Source organism: Macrobrachium nipponense, chromosome 30, assembly GCF_015104395.2.
Source record: "Macrobrachium nipponense isolate FS-2020 chromosome 30, ASM1510439v2, whole genome shotgun sequence".
Taxonomy (NCBI): Eukaryota; Metazoa; Arthropoda; class Malacostraca; order Decapoda; family Palaemonidae; genus Macrobrachium; species Macrobrachium nipponense.
The window spans coordinates 67,542,692-67,567,452 of NC_087218.1; the positions used below are offsets into that span (position 1 = coordinate 67,542,692).

The 24,761-nt window shown below is 36.2% G+C and overlaps 1 protein-coding gene across 1 annotated transcript in view; it reads left to right on the top strand.

Moving 5' to 3' along the window:
- LOC135202577 (cholecystokinin receptor type A-like) overlaps positions 1 to 24,761 on the top strand; it is a 534,495-nt gene that overhangs the window by 349,470 nt on the left and 160,264 nt on the right. Inside the window, 1 exon segment of the mRNA XM_064232080.1 lies at positions 5,561 to 5,795. Within this exon segment, the coding sequence (XP_064088150.1) occupies positions 5,561 to 5,795 (235 nt within the window).

A 24,761-nucleotide genomic window follows, 5' to 3' on the forward strand; every position in this document is an offset into this window, starting at 1 on the left:
TCAGGAATTTCTATTAACAATTTGTCCTTTAATCTTGTTGTATTTACAGTGGCTGAGGCAATGCCCAAGAGGAAAATAGCAGGACCTTCCGAACTCGCGCTTGTTTCTATGATATAATTAACCAGTTCTGGAGAACCAGTGGATATAAATCTGGTTCTTCACTGTGACATCGTTCTTTCTCAAGATTTCTAAGATGGGACCTCTCCCTATTGTAACGGACAGTGAGGCAGTTAGTTATTTTATTAACAAAAAATATACAATTAGTAAAACTTTCTCCACAAAGAGACATAATACAAAGTGGACAGTAATCTCTTCTGTTCTTGGATGTACATGGCCTACAAAGAAAAATATATAAAGAAAAATACATCAAGCGCAAATAACATAAGTCTGTAAGACTATAAAAAACGATAAAAGGGACTTATTAGAGAAAAACGTAGTCACATCACTATCCAGTATCAAGTCCTAGCACACATAATACTTGAAAAAATGGAAAAGTTTCTTGAAGAAAAGCCAAAAACAGAAGACAAAGCCGCACATTACTTATAAATATGAAGAACTTCATAAACATAAGTACCCAAATCAATAATATTATCATTTTCATTTAATAAAAGTACTCGGAGAACTCATAACTTAAGTTTGCATATTTTTGCCTACATGGCATTGACAGAGGACATACAATATGGTATTTCAGCTCTTGTGCAATTTCATCACCTACACCTAGTTTTGCCAATAATTTACCACCATGAAATGTGTGAGCAGACTCGTGTAGTCTCATGTTTTGGTAATTACTTGTCGAAGACCTGATACAGGTGCCACATATTAAAAAAAAATGCATGCTTCATTGTCATGATTTATACGACGCTGTTTAGCATGCTTTTCCTGTGGTTCACTACCTCCAACTGTAGAACTTCACTTTTGTATTGTTAAACATGATCTTACAGCTCGTGTTATTTCCCCATGTTTTGCCACAGCATTGCCTAAATGCTACTGCCTTCATCCAGCAAAGTTAAGCGGCATTTCACCTATCTCCTGGAACAATGGCACATTGGTTGAAATCACTACGTACCCATCATGTTCAGGATTATGATGTACAGAGGCCAAGGGTGAAATTAGACCTTCATTTCTTTTGACTAAGGCTAAGGGGCTATTCTTTGACCACCTTAATCTAATATGCACATTGATGTAAGGGATACAACTAGGAGCGGTCACCCTACCCCCAGCACGATCATTCATCCAGTGTCATTAAAGTCCCGTTCTGTATACCATCCAGGTAAGTACATGAACAAGCCATGTAGAGGCCCACTAACCCTTGGCACCGCTCTCCAGCGCTTGTACCTTCTGTCAGTATAGGCACGGTTGTCTAGCTAGATCTACTATACATATACATAATATATATACATATATATATATATATATATATATATATATATATATATATATATATATATATATATATATAGGTATAAGCCACGAAGGAAAAATAAAGAAACTCCGTTGTTCATTTTTCCTTCGTGGCTTATACCTTTATTTATGGATTTATCACGTTCCAAACTTTCGTGATTCAGTTATACACATATGAATATAGATATATATATATATATATATATATATATATATATATATATAATATATATATATATACATAATATATATATATATATATATATATATATTATATATATACTTTCTACAAGCTAGTTGATATGGGGCTGATAAGCAGCATTTAGGACGCTAAACTACACTAAAGCAGAGCCTAGGTACACTAAGTGAAGCAAGATTAGCTGACACTGAACCCCATGCTGAGTTACACAGCAGTGAAGTCACCAACGTACCCTGGTTGTGCGCTGACATTCACCCTTTTAAAGTAAAACTAAACATAAGCCACAACCTAAATTATAAATAAACTTCCATACTATTGTACTGAACAGGAAAAAATTTTTCCATGCCTACTGCATCCTGAGACACGATTATTTAAGGGTTTTGGCTGCAATATCGAATGCCATCTTTCTTTATATATGCTATATGAAATCTTGAACAAAAATACATTTTACCTTTGCTTGGTGACTGCCTAAAATGTGTATAAGCAAACCAAACGCATAAAAATACATGACCAAAGCCACATGAGTCTCTGTAAAAAACCTTGACTAGCAGCCACCTTGAAAAACGGCAGCCATTTTGGAATTCTGAGTGGACACCCAGTAATTCTCAAAAAGTGGCCTATGGAGAAGATATGTTCCAAATTTCATGCTTGTGTCATTAACTTTAGTGAAAAAATTAATTTTCTGCTGTACTGCTAATAAATACCAAATAATTTCCTACTTTACGATAAGTAATGTGCATCTACTTATCTATACCAGTCTGTAGCGTCCCCAATGGCACATTCACAAAGTATGCAGAAGAAAGGTGTCTTGACCTGACCTGAATTATGAATACCCCATATATTGAGAAGTAGAACAAATTGGTCAAAGTAGGTCAGGTTACAAAAGCAACCGGTATTCACTAACCGAGCAAATGATGTTGCGTTACCTTAGTGATCTAATATTATTTGAGAAATATTACACCAAAGTTCATATATATATATATATATATATATATATATATATATATATATATATATATATATTATATATATATATAGATATATATATATATATCTCTATATTATATATATAATATATCTATTATATATATATAATATATACATAATAGATATATATATATATATATTATATATATAATGTAACTTGTGTATATATACATGTATAAATAAAGGTAATGCCACGGGGGAAAATTAAAAACGAGAGCAGCCAGAGATCTTTCGGACTTAACGATCTTTCACTAAACGGTCGTTAAAACCGAAAGATTTCGGGCAGTTCTCGTTTCTCATTTTCCTCCGTAGCATTACCTTTATCTATACATAGCATCACCTCTTCTATATTTCGTGATTAAGTTATTTATAGATAATCGTGTGTTTCAGCTGGCTAACTATTCCTCGAAGGAAACCAAAATTAACTTGATTAAAACATCGTCGAGTGGTCGTTTTGGCTTCCACGACCTCCACGACCTCCACTCACTAACCACGTCCTCTTCTCTTGTTGTTGTTTTCGATGAAGCTGTCGCTCTTGAGCACTCCATAACAACGCCACTCTACTTTGCAGTCTGTAAAAAAAGTTGTTGTGGGAATTATCAAGCACGAAGATTCTACAGGAGGTTGTCCTTCCATTATTATTGTTGTTGGTGTTCAGAAGATGGACACTATTCATTTGGAAGAGGCCAACATCAAATTCAAAGCTTCCAAAGAAAATGGTGCTCATTAGGAAAGGAAGTACGAGAAGGTGAAGGGAAATACTGAAAGATGAGAAGTGTCTTACTCATTACAAAGCAAAATTAATTAATAGATAAAAATTTATTCAAATGGAAGGAGAATGGCATCAGGGAAGTAACGCATTCCATCCTCGCTCGAACTGTTCACGTTCCAATTGCACGACATCCTCAGGGAGGCTGCTCCATTCCACAGTCCAACGGTGTGAGGAATAAAGGCCCTCCGGAGCTGAGAAGTCCGACAGCGAGGCTAAACATTCACTACTACATAATCTGGACGCTCTCGGCAGGAGAAGTGGATCAGGGATCAATTGTGAAAGTGAAAGATCTCGATTAAAATACAACTCATGAAAAGGTTATGAAAAAGTATTTCAGCCTCTTCCCAAAGGCCAGAGAGACTGACAAAAAGACTGAGGATGCCAATTTAGTCCACCCCAGACTGAGAAGGCAGGTAACAGGGATTTGTTTGATTGCTTGTATGGTGCTTTTCCGTTGTATGGAACCAGTGGTTATTCAGCAACGGGACCAACGGCTTTGCGTGACTTCCGAACCACGTCTAAGTGAACTTCTATCATCAGAAATAAACCTCTCTAACCCCTCAGTGGAATGCCCGAGAATCGAACTCGCGGCCACCGAAGTGGTACGCCAGCACCATACCGACCACGCCACTGAGGCGCTGCACAGGTAACAGGGAGACGTGGAAGACAAGCAACTGAATTTATAGTATTTGTGTGTATGTATATATGTGTATATATATATATATATATATATATATATATATATATATATATATTATATATATATATATAATATATATATATACATCGAGCTACAATGTCCTTTAATATCTAATTCCCTCTACCTCAGAATTAATATATTTTCATATATGCTTAACCGAGGGGAATTTTTTTTTTTTACACGATAATAGATTTGCCTGGTCCGCGCCTGTGACCAGGCAAATCTATTATCGTGTAAAAAAAATTCCCCTTCGGTTAAGCATATATGAAAATATATTAATTCCGAGGTAGAGCGAATTAGATATTAAAGGACATTGTAGCTCGATGTATGTATATGAATCACGGTAATGTGATATGACTTTTATATATATATATATATATATATATATATATATATATATATATATATATATATATATATATATATATATAAATAATGTGTGTGTGTGTTTAGCAAGTAATTAAAATCCACACAAAAATGGGTCTAGCATTAACGGCCTCATCGGATTATATATATATTATATGTATAAACTATGGAGAAACGAAATAGGAAAGCCACATGCAAGACAATAACTTCGAAACGCGTGAAAGCATAAAACCCGAAAATGATGGTAAAGCATAAGCGACCATTTAAGATAGCCTACGTACCCATCAAGTTACCACATCGGCAGTGCTAGTTCGACTCTGTTCATTGATGATTTTATACCCTTCTATAACTAGGCGCCAGCGTTTTCTCATAGTTTTTTTTGTTTCATATATAGTATGTATAATATAGTATATATATATATATATATATATAAATGCAGATAGATAGATAGATAGATAGATAGATCTATACTATATATATGTATAAACTAGCTGATGAAACCCGGCGTTGCTCGGGATAAAAAGGGGCGTACTGTCCATCAATGACAACCCCTAAAGGATGGATTATGGAATCACTTTCAGAAAAAGTGATCACTTGGGTTCCTGTCGAGCCAAAGAAGGTTTGAAAAATCTATAGAGTTATTAAATTATTCCACCGAGTCAAAGGAGTTGTAAAAAATGAGGGCTATGAAAAAGAAGGGTCAAGGACCCATTAGAAACGGCCCTCGAATTTCGGATTTTGACTAAAACTTTTTTTTTAGGGGGGTGTCTATGGTAAAAATTTGGTGGTTCTAGCTCTCATAGTCTCTGCTTGCATAGCGAATAGACATACAGATAGAAATTGCTTTATAATATATATATATATATATATATATATATATATATATATATATATATAATATATATATATATATATATATATATATATATATACACACACATATATATATATATATATAATATATAGGTTAATTTTTTTTTACATTATGTACAGTTTTATTTTGTTGATTCATCTATATTCCTTCGTTTTTCTTTATCTTTACTGTGTATGTTTTTATTTTTCTTCTGAACAGTATTAATGACAATAATAAAATAATCATCTCTAATCCAAATAACCTTTTCCTTCTCTCTTTCAGATAACCGCATACGCACTGGTCTTCCTGATATCTCTCTCCGGCAATCTCCTGGTCATCCTGGTTGTTTACTACAACGCCCATATGCGGTCCTCAACGAACCAGTACCTGGTGAACCTGGCAGTTGCGGATCTCTTTGTGACGCTGGTGTGCATGTGGGTGCACATCGTGCGTCATTTGTCTCATCCCCACTACGTCCTCCCGGCTATCGTCTGCAAGTTGGATGGCTTCGCGCAAAGTGAGTCCAATCTCAACTTTCGTTTTTATCGCTAGTGTGCTCGGCTTCTGTTACCCATCGCTGGTTTAATTCAGCGGTTATTTCTTAAACAGGGTCTTCACTTCTTACTCTCACAGCCTGAATGGAAAATTAAGTTTTAATGGTTTTGCACGATTTGACCACTACAACTTTGAAGACCGCGAAAGAAGTCCGTCTGCTTAACTGAATAATTACTTCGTAATGTAACATAATTGTTGTATTTTTTTTTGATGGGTGGCGGGGAAGACAATTTTACACGAAATGACCACTACAACTCATACTTCCACAAATTGGCTTAAGTTCTTTAAATAGTCATTTAGAACGCATAATATATAGTGTTCGAAAATATGCTCACTGTTCAAGATCACACGTAACATAAAAAGCTTATCTGCAGTGAAAAGATACGACTCTAAATAATTTCGAAGCGGAAATCAATGCTGTTTAATTCTTCGAATGTTGCACTTAGCACAGAGCCGTGCTTTTTTGAGCCTTGAACTTAATAATCAACTGGATCATTTTTATGTACTTCAACAAGCGGTGAAAATAAAAACAGAAAACATAAACTTTCTGATACCAAAGACATACAGCTATAGTATATTCACATCAACCGTGCATCTGATGTCTAGATCAGTCCCTTACAACGCTCCTGATTGGCTGTTGATAAGCCAATCACAGGGCTGGAAACTCTGTCTCTCACGAGAGTTCACATAGGCAGGATGTATGTTCCACTTCTCCTGAGGCATACTTTTGAAAGACGTGTCCCTCAGGAGAGGTGGAACATACATCCTGCCTATGTGAACACTCTCGAGAAACTGCGAGTTTTCAGCCCTGTGACTGGCTTATCAACAGCCATTCAGGAGCGTCGTAAGGGACTGGCCTAGATCAGATGTACGGTTGATGTGAATCTACTATAGCAATCAATGCTTGTTTGTATGCTGTTTTTACACTGCATGGAACCAGTGGTTATTCAGCAACGGGACCAACGATTTTACGTGGCTTCCGAACCACATTGAGAGTGAACGTCTATCACCAGAAATACACATCGCTAACTCCTCAATGACACGCTCGAGAATCGAACTCACGACCACCGAGGTGGCAGGTCAAGACCATACCGATCACGCCACTGAGGCGCTATATATAGCAATCAGTGCAAGATTCAATCAAAATTATTTCACACTCAAAGGATTGATATGGAATAATGTCATTTACGTTCAATAAAGTTACCCGGGTAGACTGGTTCAAGGAGCTTACGGAAAACCTAGTTTGGGATCTTTCCTTTCAGATAGTGACCCACCCACCGCCCCAGGGGGTTTTAATACCCGGTAGGTATCCAACCTTTGCGGGCAGTGGTTCTTTACAAAACCCGTCGGGACTGGAATGGAAAACCGTAAAAACATACACTAAAGGATGTGGAGTTAACCATAAAGAAGGATGAAACCCCAAACAAAGAAATAAATTACTTGTTGCAAGATAACGGCCCAAGAATTTGCTTGGGGACTTTATCAAGGAATGATACCCCTATTTTTCGTTTTCGCACATTTTCAGATCAGACCCAAGGTACCTAAAATGGAGAACAGACTTGAAAATTTACCGAAAGCAGTATTTTTTTTATATATCAAAACAGTACAATTCCTTAGAAAATAAAGAAAAAACATGAATTTTATCAGATTCCTTAGACGTTATGAGAACAAGTTTCTTTAGCCCGAATTAATACAAGAGCATTTCCTTATTACGTTTGGAGTGTTCTTTTTCTTTTGTTGATCTCAAATTATCTTGCAGGAAATATTATAGAAATAAAAAAAATTATAAGGCTCCTTCTCCTCTCTCTTCTACTCTCTCTTCTCTCTTCTCTCTCTTCTCTTCTATCATATACTTCTGTAGACTATAAGAACAAAAGGCATTAAAAATAAAAAACTCTCCTCTCTCTCTCTCTTCTCTGCTCTCTCTCTTCTCGCTTCGCTTCATATACTTCTAGTAGACTATAAGACCCAAAAGGAATTATAAAACTAAAACCTCTCCTCTCTCCTCTATCTTTCTCTTCTCTCTCTCTCTCTCTCTCTCTAAAATACTTCTGTAAACTATATGAACAAAAGAATAGTTTACAAGACTCTCTCTCTCTCTCTCTCTCTCTCTCTCTCTCTCTCGTGCATCCTACTACCTGAACTAGCGGCAAAAAGAAAGAGGCGGAGCAAGAAATCCAAGAAGAAAAATAACTAAATAGTTTTTTTACTTTTCCCCGAAAGATATCATAAACAAACGAAGTCTCCCTTCCAAATCGCACCTGTAGACTCAACAGAAAACAATTTCTCTTTTACCTCAGGGGACAAGTTAGTTCCCTTTCACTGAACAGCAAAATACAAAAGGTCTTCGGGGCACCCGACCATTTTTTTTTTTTCTCCTTTAAAACTGAACATTTCCTCGCGATTTTCGACTTCATGACATTTATCGAGAATAACTCTCCTCCATTGAAGGAGTTTTGCCCTGAATAAAAAATAGAAGGCATCGAAAAAGAAGGACGTTTTTTTGTGGTTGGTTCAAATGGCGTGAAAGGATTTTTACTACCAAACAGAAAACATACGACTGCTACGCTCGTTTCCGGTTTCCTGCGGTTTCTTTTGACTGACCTGATTTCAGGAGGTCAATGCGGAATTACAATTATTTTTAACGAGGCAGACGATACTACGTACCTGTATTATTATTCTAGATTAAACATTTTTTTTTTTACATTTATTTCTAATGACCTACTTTACAAGATAATGGCTCTCTAGAATGTTTTCAGCTGACACTCATTCGTTTCGACTGAAAATAGTAATAATCATAATACTTCACCGATTCCATAATGCTTGAGAGGTCTCTGCAGCAATCGAAAGAATTATATATTCTGATCGTATTGTCGAAAACTTTGTGAGAGATATCTATACCAAATTCACTGCACGGTCTTATTTATGGAAACGCTAACTCAAGTGTCATTACAAAATGTTTTTTTTAGTTCAATACAATACACGAGAGACATAGTTCTAAGCAGCTCTGGTCCAAAGTTTTACATATATTCTGCTTTCTCTACAATTTTGGTTTGAAGATATTTATTTTTTGTCGTATATAGTTATTTACCGAGCGGCTTTTAAATGTGGATGATTTTCTTTAGAAGTATTTAATTCATACATACATTATATATATATATATATATATATATATATGTATATATATTTATATATATATATGTATGTATATATATACATATATGAAATAGAGTGGTTGATCATTAGGACTGAGTTTGAGTTTAACGGAAGTATTTTTTCCTTATGTAGTTATTTGCCCAGTAACTTTTAATGGTTATAACTTTCTTTAGAAGGCTATTATACGTTATGTGTATACATAAATATATATATTTATATTTACACATATATATGCGTATTACATATATATATATATATATATATATATATATATATATATATATATCATATATATATATTGCTAAATATTGCTAAAGATAATCATCAACACTAAAAGCTGCTCGGTAATTAACTATATACGGCAAAAAATAAAATAAATTACCTCAAACAAAAATTGCAACAACACCCAAAAAGAGAATGTGAAGGTACCCGACATGAAAAAAATGAAGCATCGAGTAGCGCAATGGACTTCACAAGTGCCAAAAATAAAAGTCGATATATGTAAAACTTTGGAGAGCTGCTTAGAACTACGGCTCTCGTGTATTATGTTAATCAGAGAAAACATTTTCCTTGAAGTGTGGGGTAAATCGTAGATTCACAAGGAAGTAAAATTTATAAACTGTAGACAAAGAAATAACACAAGATTGCAACAGATATGAAATAAAATACTAGAAAACTAATAACATTTCAGATGTTCTTTGCTCTTTCATGCTTAAATCAGTAACTCGGTAACATTCAAAATCCTGAAAGTAAAATGTGGAATCAGAAACGCAAGACATAGCAGAAAAAGGTAACATCAAGGCATACGTAACTAGCAAAGCCTTTAAAAAGAGCTGTCATTTTAACTTTACATTTTTATGCCAGTCTACAATTTCCCGTCGCGTTCTTTAATCTCTCAGTAATGTTTAAGTCAAACACTTGAAGCGCCACAGTCTCTCATCCCTGCTCTGCCGGATACAAACATCTGGGAGAGTTTTCCTTCGAGTGAGGAAAGAAACATCAAGAAACATCCAGGTAAAAAGGGAAACTGAAGATCAAAAGACGGACTCCACAGACAAGACCCCTCGCTTAACCACTTGGACGGCCCTTTAGAAAAATGAGGTCTTTGGAAAAATCTTCGCCCCGACTTGGAAAGACCCAAGTGTCCCTTCCATGAAAGGGAAAGCGTCTGCAAAGGAGATTTTTACGGCAGAATTTCTTCCCTTTGATAAACAAGAGGTTGACGGTCCTGTCTCTTTCTGGGAATGGAGACGTTTCCCACCGTTTTGTCTTTATCCGACAATCCAGTCATTTGTTAAGGAAACTGCCGTTCATTTTTGTAAGGACAGTGGAGATCTTGCTAGACTTTATAAAGAGACTCAAAACTTGGGGATTTTCTGTGAGAAAATGTAGAGCACAAATAGAGTGGTTTTAATCGTTGCCAGATTTAGGTACAGGTCGCTTTTATGAAAGTTGCACTGAAGATTTGCGTTACTACGATCTTGGTTTTGAGTTGATAAGATAGAAAGTTCATTTCAAGACAGGTTTTCAAAATGTAGTATATACATATACACATATACATATACACTATATATATATATATATATAATATATATATATATATATATATATATATATATATATATATATAGATATATATGACTGGTAAAAATGTTCTGTAACAACAGAATTCCAGCTAATAAAAGGAGCCCATAAAAACACCAAAATGTAGAGAGAAAAGTACTATATTTCAGAGACTGCTGTCTCTCTCTTCAGGTATATGAATGAGAAAAGTTTACAGAAAAGGTGGTATTTATACCAAGAGATTCGTCCACAAGTAAGCCAATTTAGGTCACCCCCGCTGATAATCTTCCTTTAATCTTCTTAAGCGTTGGTTGAATGAACACTGCGTCGACGATGTCCGATGTCCAATTCCCTTTTGAGATGTTCATTACCTGCTTCTCTTTTATTAAGGCCGATTCCATCATTTGACTCTTGTACCGGCAGTTGCTGCTATAAATTACACGTGACATATTCCAGTTTATTCTATGGTTATGTTCATTTATATGGTTGAAAATAGCCGAGTTCTGTTGTCCATACCTAACTGACCGTTTGTGTTGTATTAATCTCTGCGGAAGTGATTTACCTGTAAATCCGATGTAAGATTGGTCACATATATATATGTGTGTGTGTGTGTGTGTGTGTGTGTGTGTGTGTAAATATATATGTACATAATATAAATATATTTATACATACATAACGTAAAAATTTTGTTGAAATGAACTCTCATCTACCCATGGCCAAGATCGTAGCAACGCAAATCTGGCAACGATTAACGCCACTCTGCAGCATACGATAATGCCTTATTAAACAAATGATCTGCAAAACCAGATATCTTACTTGGCAGGAGCGTCACGCTTATGAGCAGCGGAATAGAGCCAGTCGCCCGAAAAGTTGGACCAGTTTCTCCAGTAGAGAAAGTGGAAGAATCAAGCTTTCATTGGAAAGTAATCTTTACGTCAATGTAATAAAGTCTTCAGGACAGGGAAACAAAAAATAGATAGAATTTGTATCAGACACACAGAGGGATAGAGTCTAATCAGAGAAAATATAATTAAAATCACAAGTTTGACCCAAATCGCTATATATCACAATATATATATGTTTAATGTTCGTCATCCTTCTTAAGACTTGAGACTTCAGTAATATAAATAACATCTTGCAAGCAAAACAGACGAAATATGCCCCCAAACGTATGGATATGGACTGACCATTATAAGTTAGTTTCAGTCGTACTAAGTAGGAATCACTACGTACAGTAGTCTTCCATTTTCCTTATACCAAGATAAGAATAATTATTGAGTTATGTCACTTATAACCACAATCGTAGGAATAGTTACGAGTATACAAAATACTGAAAATGAACTTGAAAGCTCAACTGAAAAATGCATACCTCCTAAGTTGACCCATGCCCAGCCTAACGCCAAAAACATACACAAATGAATACATAACCAGCTTCCAACGTCGTTGGTGGAAGCGCTAATAGGTCGTGAGCCCGACTCTCTCACCAATAGTTTTTACAAGCACAATCGTAATATCCTTTTGCCCCCACTCTTTATTCGGAGGCGAACATCACCAAATGACGTCATGCCGCTCATACAGATGGTTATGCCGACTCCAAATGAATGCAGTAACGACCCATAAGCTGGACCATCTGGCCCCCAAGCACGCAAGCGAGATGCGAATGCAACTGTCGGCAATAATTCGCCCGGCCATTTTGTCTTATCAAAGGGGAGCGTTTAATGCCAACAACAAGATCTCTGTTGGCAAAGGTCACAGTCATATCACCCGAGGGGTTCCTATGAAAGCAATATAATTATACGTGCAGTCATAGGTCAGGTTTCAATAAGCAAATAAGACTGCTTGAACCGCTTGGAAACGTAGATATGAGTCGGATGGAACTAAGTTTAACTTATTTCTTAAATTCACTTCCATTTGAAGCAACAGATTAGCTGATAAAACGAGATAGTCAAAATTAGTTTTCTGTGATATTTATATAGGACGAAGAGGCTACGTTTTATCCTTAAACAACTTTCATCGATAAAGAATAGTAACAAACAGCTTTAGACTGTACTAAATACAAGGTTCTTTAGCAGTACCATTCATATTCTGTAAGGAAGAATATACGTTCATTCTATATATATATATATATATATATAATATATATATATATATATATATATACATCTATATATATATATATATATTATGTGTGTGGTGTGTATATTTTTTATATATATATATATATATATATATATCTATATATATATATATATATATATATGTATATATATATATATATATATATATATATATATTATATATATATATGAAGATGAATGTCTTTTACTGTAATACAACAGTATAATATGAAGATAAAAGGCCCATAAAACACTATTTGCACCTTACAACCACATACAGGATATATGAATATATAGATCGAGTGTAAATTCCTTAATTGATATTCATGTTCATACAAAAGCTTTCTTGTAAAAAATCATGTAATATGTACAGAATTCACGGAAAGTCGTTAACCTAGGTCTAGAGCAATGGCGTGAGTCCACCCGCACTGATGAACGTGGTTTGCAACTGAAGCATTGACACCATACCTAACGAGTTTACCGCTACTCCCTCTTTTATCCACTAATCAAATAAGAATATTTATCCAGCCATTGACATATTCGATTAAGCCACCCCCCATACCCCCCTTCAATCGAATTCACCTTAACTTGGGGATAACTTACAACGAAGAGCCGTCCAAGACTCCTCTGTATCACAGCTTAGGTTCAGATCCTGGCTAAGAAAGATGCACTTTCCATATATAATTTCCTTTTGGGTGTAAATTATTGCCAGTATAAATTATTTTTACTGTAATTATTTGTGTGGATATATATATATATATATATATATATATATATATATATATATATATATATATATATATATCTCACACAAATATTCATATATATAAAGCCAATGTAGCACGAAAGAACACGTACTTGAGAATATCCTTAAATCCACGGAAGAAAGGTAAGTGAAACTGGGACTTGGAACAAGTATTTTCGTAGTATATTCTACATTTTCAAGTTCACACTTCAAAATGTAGAATATACTACGGAAGTACTAGTAGTTCCAAATCCCTGTTTCACTTACCCTTCTACGGTGGATTTAAGGATATATATAAATATATATAGTGTAGTGTGCTCGCGAGCGCATGCAAACCGACTCATCACCAATATCGAGAGGGGTGGTGAAATGACTATAGTACATTCGGCAACACCCAGCGGTACTTGATTGCGTAAAGGGAGCTGGGGCGAGGGCGGAGGGCATCAGCACATAAAGAACTGCTGAAGGAGAGAGAGAGAGAGAGAAAGAGAGAGGGGCGGACAGAACCAGAGACGCCGGAAGCCTAGGATTTCTCTCAAGGGCTTCGCTTAATCCTCCCGTGTGTGTTTTTACAGACCGGAGTCGCATCCTGAAGGCGTGAAAGCGAGACGGATTTGGAAGTTCGACTCTCGTCGTGTCTGGGATCTGGGTTGTGGTTTTTAGCCTTTCAAACGCTGAGCTGATATATATATTTTTTTTTCATCTATTTACCCGTGTCACCTTCCTATCTAACATGACAGTCGTATGCTTTACTATCTAATGCAGTGGTTTCCAACCTGTGGGGGCGCCGCCCCGCTGGGAATGGGGGGGAGGGGGTGGCGCTCGAAGGGCTGCCAGGGGGCCGGCCAATGCTTGATGAAGGGGATAATTATATCTGAAAACTATTAATTATGATGGATTTCAGAATTTCAAAATGCTGAGAAAATATTTCAGATATAAATATGAAATTTAGTTATCTAAATATATAAACTATTTAAAATTCTATATTAAGGAATTAGTATATATATACTATATATATATATATATATACATATATATATATATATATATATATATATATATATATATATATATAATATTGTGAATTACTGACATGTGCCGACTATGCCAGTAAATTACAGTATTTAAGGGGGGTTGGGGGAGGGGGCAGAGAATGTGTCCATTCAATGAAGGGGGGCGAGAATTGGAAAAGGTTGGAAACCACTGATCTAATGGATGAACATACAGCAGTAAACTGCACATAACGGAAAAAATAAAACAGTTTACCTCAGTTTTCCTTTGAGTAAACATAATTGCATATCTCTGCTACTTTAATATTGGCGTTTTTCAAAGAAAAGTCTGTTAGTGTTTGTTTTTTGTGCAAATACAAGTTTCAGCTTTAAATTCTTATTATTGTAGAACTCTTTCGACATATTATTTTAATAAATTCCAACTACCCAGCTTTAAAATAAAATAAAAGTATCGTTGCATGAAATGCAAATAAAGACCCGGCTGAATAAACGCTCTTCTACCTATACAAAGTGATTAGTAAGAACTGTATAATGGAGTCCACATAAATTATATATGGACACAAATTTTTATAAAGCAAAGATTTTTTCATTTATCTTTTACTCTATCAATACCTCAGACCTGTCAACTTTTTTTATATAGTGGTTTATCTCTTCCCATTTACTGTAATTATATATACTAATTTTACATTGATTTCATTCATAAAATGACACTAAAACTGTCTCCGAGCTGTGTACTAAATGAGGTATTTTCGTTTTATAAATTTTAATTATTTAAATTTAAAGTATTTTTAAAAATTCCGATATATCGGATCTCAGTCTTAATTCTGCTCTCTCCGTCCGAGTTATATTTCATTCGCTTCTTCATTTACTTTACATAACTCAGGCGACGTTTCCGAGTTCTCGCTTTGTTTTGCGATAGTTCCTCGTCGGACGAGTAGTTTACGTGCTCGCCTACCGACTCGGTAATCCTGAGTTCGATTCCCCACTCAGCCAATGTGGAATCAGAGGAATGTGTTTCTGGTGATTAGGACTTAATTTCTCGATATAATGAGGTTCGGATCCCACAATAAGTTGTAGATCTCGTTGCTAGCTAACCAATTGGTTCCTAGCCACGTCAAAATATCTAATTCACACCCCAGGGGTGTGAATCAGCTCAAGTCTATACTCTGTTTTTTTTCATCTGTCCACCTGCCTGTGGTGTTTATGTATGGTAACACTGCGTCCCGGGCTTTAGATAGTTACGCTATGTGTAAGTTTGAGGTAAATAAAAGGATATCTAGGCGTACATTTGCAACTGAAAAGTGTTTTAATAATTTACTGTGTGCGAATTACACCGTTAATATTCGAAATAGGATATCATTCTAATCGTTGAATGTAACTATCTAAAGCCCGGGACGCAGTGTTGCCATACAAAAACACCACAGACGGATGGACAGATGAAAAAAAAGAGAGTATAGTTTAACTTAACTAAGATATACTTAACTTAATTATTTTGTTTTGCGCTTTACGTTTTTAACTTTTCAGTTTACCAACTGGCTTATTTGCTGACATTTTTATATAGTCCCTTACTTATGCAAAGCATTCAGTTAGTATTAGTTACCTTACCTATAAATTACCCGGCTTATAAACAACGTCTTCTAGACATCACATAGGAAATTCAGTTGCATGAAAATCCGAAGTAACTGAAAGTCTGAACATATGACCACACTGGCAAGAAGTACCAATATTATTAAATAACTCCATTTATAACAAAAATGACCTATCCGTTATTATCATCTTTTTATAAAATAACTTACGAGTTTAATGACCACAAATATAGGAGGCCGTAAATAATTTTGCTTATTTAGCCAAGTCCATTCAATGACTAAAATATATAATTAATATCAAATAACTCCCACTTTTGGCCACAAATTACCTATCCGTTATTACAAATTATTTTCTATACAATAACTTTTTGCAGTTGAACAACAAACACTAGAATAACTACTACTTGTTCGAGGTGAACACTATTCGGCTCGTAAAAGGCGATGGTTATCAGTAACCACTGGAGCCTTCTTTTTGCCATAGCCTGCTCAAGCTCAGTTTCTCGCGTTAATAAAATAATAATAAATAAATTAATAATAATAAATTAATAATAATAATAATAATTAATAATAATGAACTAATAATAATACGGAGTGTTTGAGATTTGGCGAGGAGTTAAGAAGCAATTCCAACACTACATTTAAAGACATAAAGAATAATAATGATGATAATTATGATAAGAGCAACAAGAGTATATCACTCTTAATCCCACTTGCCTTAATTAGGTCAATACAATTCAACAGTATTTAAGGTATATTAAAGAACAACAATGACAGTACTGAGGCGAAGTATTATAAAGTTGAAAGGTTAGCAATTATCCCAGCAGAACTGAGGCGAAGCTGAAAAAGGGAAAGAATTCAAAATATTCAAGACGAAAAAAAAAAAAATCAGAAAAAAAAGCCACTTCAACCAACAAAATGGGCTGTTATTCCCACAAACGGCCATCCCTGAACAGACCCTACGAAAGACAAACACCATCCCAGTCCCCCATCCCCTAACCCTTGGGGTCATGGGGATCAGAAACAAGACTGCAACAATCAAAGAGGCCTCTCTCTCTCTCTCTCTCTCTCTCTCTCTTTCTCTCTATAAAGCCTGTGCTTCACTTGAAAAGGGAAGGACAGTTACGTCCCAGAGAGATCTGTGTTTACACTACATCAAAAAAGGGCTGAGCGGGACAGATGATTCTGTTAGGATCCGGATTATTATGGCCGTCTCTTATGACTGTCACGTTATGACTGATACACCGTGACGGCCGAATCAACACATCAGGGATAACCCTGTGCTGAAGGGAATGAAAAATAAACAGCGTGTTGCGTCTAACACCCAATGGCCAAAGTTGTGTTTTTCTTGAATTTTATTAACTGCACAATACGACTTTACGGACTTGAACCATTTTAAGTTCTGATGGTGAAGCGATTAGGAAAAGGTGAGGCTGACCAAACCAAACCTCTGGTCGCTGGGTTTAGAAGAAGAGAGAGAGAAGAAGAGAGGAAGGAGGGGGGGGGAGAGAGTTTTAAAATAAATAAGACTGGAATACTAAAAACAAAAGTGCCACACGTCTTAGCATATGATACATTATGATTAAACTGGTGACTTTCATTTTTGGCCACTCGCCGCTACACATCTGGTTCTCTATCTCCCACAGCTTAATCTAGACGCAAGACGTTCCCTCAAAAGCTTTTCATGGGAAGTCTAATCAGGCAAATCTTCCGTTTCAGAATTCCGAAACCCTAAACTGCATTAGACCTTGTTTTTCTTTTCTCTTCTTAAAGTTGCCGGCCATTCTTTCTTTTACCACAGCTTATTTATTTATTTATTTATTTATTTATTTATTTATTTATTTATCTACTTATTAACTTATTCATTTTTGTTCTTGTCATGAAGGCGAGCTGCATAACCTCTCGTTTCCCCTTAGGTCTCACATAGGGTATAAGGTTGTTGCATAAAATGTCTAAGGGCATATCGTCTTTTTGTGAAAGTGCGTATAAGAAGCCTATTATATTTATTCGTCAATCTTACAAAATATCCAAATGTGAGAGAGAGAGAGAGAGAGAGAGAGAGAGAGAGAGAGAGAGAGAATGACGAGGATCAACACAAGTGTTTGTCAGTCCGCCACTAAAGCATGTATTAGCGTCGGTGTTTGGAAGCATCAGTTGCCAGATAAGTCTTCATTAAATCAGCGCGCATCCAATAGCATCCACAAAAAAGAAAAAAAAAAGTGGCTCTTAAGTGCGAGAAGCCCTTTTGAAAAGGGAGGAAATTAAACCTTAAGGACGCGACAGCCACCATGCGGGAGTCTGTAACGTATCCCAGCTTATTAGATATGCTTTGGGAAAAGCTCTGACACACAGACACCCATGTAAACACACAAACACACACACAAACACACACACACACACAAGCAGATCTTCTCCTTCAGGGATCAGAAGCTAAAACCGCCGGTTTTTGGTGAAAAAAAAAAAAGAAACATTTGCAGCCGAGAAGAGTAATTTTTCACGCAATGTTTACAATGAGTCATCGTGAAAACAGTAATGTTTCTCGTCGATGGAAGTACTGTTTCTCGAGATGTTTGCACGGTCTGAGAATGCTTTCGACGTGTTTGATGTGCTTTCGCAAAGAGAGAGAGCCAAACCACCCCGACCACCACGCTTGTGTTTGGACAAAATGAAATTACTGATAACCAGGTTTGCTTTGGGGTCGGTCTAGCCTTCATCCCGACCCCGATACTCAATAATTTCTTTGCATATTTACCAATCCTTTTTTTATTATAAGAAAGTGAATTGTTGATTTTTCCTTTTTTCTGTTCAGCTAAAAAAAAAAATATTTCATTGGCAGTTAAAACTGCTAATATATGAATGTTGTTATTAATTGTCAATCAAAATATAAAACATTAATTGATTCGCTAGTGAACTTTGGACAAATTGGTGTCTTATCACGTGACAAAATAAAAGCAAAACATTTTAGAATATAAATTCAATCCTCTGACGCTGTTACAGAAATATGCACAAAAGTGCAGTATACTATATGAACAGCAAATGATTCCATTTTTTATTGATTAATTAACTTCCAATACTAACAGCAAATGATTCAATTTTTTATTGATTAATTAACTTCCAATACTAATATTACTTTTATCTGCATGAAAGAGGGTTCTTGAGAACTTATTACTCTAATACTTGTAAATCCTCGACGTTTTATAAATTCTACAAAATTATCAACTCCCTATTACCTCCAAAACTCTTCGCAAATCTCATCACTTCTTAATATTTAACTATTCCATTTCTCCTCTAGAAACCGATAAAAAGGTTTCCAAAATCCTCAAAATTTGTATATTTCTTGGCCGTCTTGAAAACTCCATTATACTCCAATATCTTCAACCGTCGTTAGGCATCATATTCAGAAAGATTCCATTGTGCTTATCTCCGCCAGCGGTAACCTGGTCTGGATTCCAGCGATATCTCCGCCAATGTTAAAGCGTGAGACCACATTTTTAATCCACTAGATCTATATCCTCTTGAAATCTAACTACAAGGAGTTTCAAGACTCTATGCCCCTGCAAACACCAGCCCATATGTTTCTTTGTTTTGTTTGTATGGTGTCTTTACGTTGCATGGAACCAGTGGTTATTCAACAACGGGACCAACGGCTTTACGTGACTTCCGAGCCACGTCGAGAGGGAACTTCTATCACCACAAATACACATCACTCACCCCTCAATGGAATGCCCGAGAATCGAACTCGCGGCCACCGAGGTGGCAGGCCAAGACCATACCGATCACGCCACTGAGGCGCTCACTCCTTAGAGTAATTTGGATTGCTATAAAACCTAACAAGGATGAATTCAGAGAACATACCTTTGCAAACAACGAGCTCCATGACCATGTCTTTGTCACTGGACCCAGTTAGCGATCCACATCCCCATGAAATCTATCTAGGTGCATCCAGCAATTGTTCATCTCTGCCAATGCAAACATCTATGAGAACGTTTTTATCAGCCAAATTTGCCATGTAATCTGAATGCCCGTATGAAATCTTTACTATGACGAATTCGGAATAGACCTTCATCGACAATATGCTTTTTTCCATAAGACCCGTTTATTTGTAAATATTCCCATAAAGTCTACCTAGTATGGATTCAGAGAAAGAATATCTGCAATTGCGTTTTTATACACCAACGCTCTAAGAACCTGTTCCTGTTTACTAGACGCTTTTAATAATGCAAATCCGATTAAATTTAATTAGAATGGAATGAATTCAGTGAACAGATCTTTACTAATATCTACCTCAGTGAGCATAATTCCATACTACACCTGAGACGGTTGGTTCTCCTGATCCTTAATATGTTGGCTGCAGAAATTGTTAATTTTGTTATTAAAATTTGCAATTTACACTTCATAGGATTGGAGCCATTGAATGAAAAAATCCTTGTTAAAAGTTTGGAAAATCTTGATCCACGTTCAGCTGAATTCCTCTAATCAAATATTTCTTTGCCCTTTAGTATATCACAGCCAAAGATATCTACACAAGCTATATATAAACACATATAATATACATAAATATATATCATATATATATATATATATATATATATATATATATATATATAGGTATATATATGTATATATATACGTGTGTATATATAATATATATATATGATATATATATATATATATATATATATATATATATATGTGTGTGTGTGTGTGTGTGTATGTGTGTATTGTGTATGTATGTATATGTGTATATGTATGCATGTATGTATGTATATATATATATATATATTATACCAATAATCATTTACTTTATGCAGACCCATAGACAGACCAACAGACAGACAGGTGTAAACATATGATACCCACACAACATCGTTAGCGGAGCGGAGGGTGAACGAAATTATTTGCTAAGAGTTGGCAGACCATCATCGTATCGTATACATAAAACAGTCCCCGAATCAAAGGATCCCAGTTGTAAAAGAAACCCCTCATTTAGGAGTTTTCATTCATACGCTTTTCTGGGAAATGTAATTTCCCGACCTCAGGGGTCACCTATTAGTGCACTTGCAATAACAAACACATTACTGAAAGCGTATTTCTCTTTGGAAGGATAATGAAAGTACCTCTTCTCTGAGAAGCTCTTGTTTCGTGTGGGCAGGATCACGTCTGAGGAATGTCTTCTTTTCCAGGTTGTATGAGAGAGAGAGAGAGAGAGAGAGAGAGAGAGAGAGAGAGAGAGAGAGAGAGAGGGCCGGTAGAACGCAGCGAGAAATCAGAATGACGGAAGAAATTTGCCACGAAGAGAGAGAGAGAGAGAGAGAGAGAGAGAGAGAAGAGAGAGGGGAGGGCCGGCGGGAGCAGCAAAAAAGTCAGGAATAACAAACAAATGAATGAAGGAGAGAGGAGAGGAAGGGAGGGAGACGAGAGAGAGAGAGAAGAGAGAGAGAGAGAAGAGCGGGCCGGTTAGAAAAACGAGCAAGAAAATCAGAAATGACGGAAGAAATTTGCCATGAAATGAGAGAGAGAGAGAGAGAGCTTCAATTATCAGCACTGCTGTAGGATATTATTCAGAAAGTAAAGCTTTCTGTAGAACAAATCCAAGGAAGGAAATTCCAATAAGGCTCACATATCTGTTCTTGTGATTATATTTACAAAATGACGTCCGACGACTACTAAGCCATTTCCGCGGAATACTTCCATTTCGGGAGGCAAATACCTGCCATTCAAACGCTCAATACCTATATAGAGCCGATTACGATTCCACAATCATTTCTCAGAACCATTTTCGATTCCCATCTCCGCCGCCATCATTATCCTCCATAATAACCCCCTTACACACAGCAAGAGAGAGAGAGAGAGAGAGAGAGAGAGAGAGAGAGAGAGAGTTACAAGGATTATGATGTCTCAAACTTATTAGTCCATCCGAGGAGACATCATGACCTCACTTATCTCTAGGAGCAGGTTTTACTATTCATTCACAGTGTCCTAATGATTTTGTCTAGCATTCTTTTAAACTCTTCCATACTGTTGCTGTTTACAACTTTTGGTGGCAGTTTATTCCACGTGTCACATAATATCTTGTATGTGAAGAAGTTCCCACAATGGGATGTGTTGCATCTCTTCAGTTCTGGTTTCCGTCCATTATTTCTTGTCTGGTTTTCGTTTAATGTGAAGAGGTTACTGTCTACTTTTATTCATATTCATCCTCTCTCTCTAGTCGTCTTTGGTAACCTATTTGCCTGATGGATGGAATTAACTTTGTGGCTCTTGCTTGTACCCCTTCTAGTCTATTTCTGTCCTTTTTTAGTGTTGGTGACCTAAACTGTCTTGCATATTCAAGATGTAGTCTAACTATTGATGTGTAAACAGCAGCACCGTTTCCTTGTTTCTGTATCTGAACTGCCTCTTTATGTATCCCACTAGTTTCTGTGCCTTCTTTTCAGTTTTTATACATTGTATTGTGGATTTTAAGTCCTTGGTTATAATGACTCCAAGGTCCTCTTCCTGTTCTACACAATTTATTTCATTCTCAAGCAGCATGTAGTTGGCATGAGGTTTGTTTGTTCCTATTTGCAACACTTAACATTTATCCAGGGTAAAAGGCAAGTGCCATCTTTCTGACTCCACTCCTATTTTCCTTAGATAATTTCTCAACCTTTCCACTGCATCTGGGTCATCTGCATTTACACCTAGTTTGGTGGCATCTGCAAATTTGGCTATCCTGCTAGATAAACCTACATCAATATCATTAATGTAAATAAAAAACAAGAGAGGGCCAAGGACAGAACCCTGATGAACTCCGCTTGTCACATCTGCCCATTCTAATTCTTCACCATTTATCACGACTCCGTTTTCTATTAGTTAGCCAGTCTTCGATCCAGTCAGCTATTTCTCCTAAAATTCTTAAAGCTTTAACTTCTCTCATTAGTTTCTTGAGTGGAACTTTGTCAAAGGGTTTTCGGAAATCTAAGTAGAGTATATATTGCTCTACTACTGTCGTAAATACCAAGCATGTTATGAAAAAAAAAACTCCAAGAGGTTGATAGGCAGGATCTGTTTTGTATGAAACTGTGTTAGCTGTTTAACGATAAATTGTTTCTATCAATGAGATCCACAATTTGATCTGCTATTATGGACTCAAAAATCTTACAAGGGACTGACATTAGACAGATTGTTCTATAATTTCCTGGCTCTTCTCTTGGACTATTACCTACTTTCCATTCTTTTGGTGCCTTTCTTTGTTCAGCACTTTTCCTGTCGAGTTTATATAGGTGAGGAACTATCTCCTCTTTTAACCCTTTCATTTCTCTTGGGTGAATCCCATCCGGGCCAGGAGATTTTAACTTGCCGAGTTCATCTATTTTGTTTTTAATGTCCTCTTCTGTAAATATTATTTTGTCCAACGGTTTTGCCCCTTCATATTTAATCGCAGGTTCCGGTACTGAGGTAGTGTCTTCAATTGTGAAAACATTAGTAAAAAAATTTATTCAATAACTCTGCTTTTTCCAAGTCTGAGTTCACCAGGTTACCTCTCTTGTCCCTAAGGGGACCTACGCTATTTTTTATTGGTTTCCTACTATTAACATTCGCAAATGATTCTTATGGTTTTTTTTTACAAACTGATGCAACTCTTTTTATCTTCATCTATCTTTGCATTTCTAACTAATTTGAGAAAGAGACTGGGGGAAGGAAAAGAGAGAGAGAGAGAGAGAGAGAGAGAGAGAGAGAGAGAGAGAGAGAGAGAGAGAGAGAGAGAGAGAGAGAGAGAGAGAGAGTCCTCGTCCCTTTCCTCATTCCTCTCTGATAGGCTAAGCGATTTTTCTTCGGGGGACAAAATGCTCGATTGAATTGCTCCACTCCACTCGTTTCGATTATTTCCTTAATTCGCATTAATCTTCGGCCGGCTCGCCGTCCCGCGCTAAGGGAAAAGATATATTATATCCTCCAAGCTTCCGTACACTTCGCTCTGCCCACCTAAGGTCTCTGCTTCTTTTTATTTGGTCATACTGAACTGAGGACTTTTACTATAACATATTTTATTCGTGTCCTTCTATATATACATTGTATTTATTGTTTTATGTTGTAATATATATACTTAATCATATTATAAAATTATAAATATTATAATAAATATAATATATACCTCTATAAGATAAATGTAATCCGAGCGGATCTTTCTTGTTTGTCGGCCCCGGCTGGGGGTGGAATAGGTGGGGATCGAGAGGAGGGTAGGGGAGACATAATGGGCAGCGCTGGGTTCCAGCGCACCGTAAAGTGCGCCATCAAGCTCGTATAATATATACATATATATTACATACATATGTGTGTATATCTTCTTTCTCTAACTGAGCATTTTAAATGTTTTCTTAGAAAAGGAATGAAGAAAGGTGAACAGGCCAGTTTGTTTCACCCAATATACATTGCCTTTCGTCTTGGTGTAAAATTTATGGAAGCTGATGCCAGTTGGTCGAAATGAATTGGCTTATTCGCCTTCAAGTTCCTTATAAAAACCTTTATATACAGCTCTCTGTACCAGCATAAGTAGCTCATGTACGTAAATAGGTATATAACTTTATCATGAAATATATAAGACGTGATGCTATTGTATAAATAAAAGTAATGCGATGGAGGAAAATGAAAAACGAGAACTGCCTCAGATCTTTCGATCTTAACGACCCTTTACTCAAGCTGAGTCTTGCCTGTAGTGAATGGTGGTTAAGACAGAAAGATCTCCGGCAGTTCTCGTTTCTTATTTTCCTC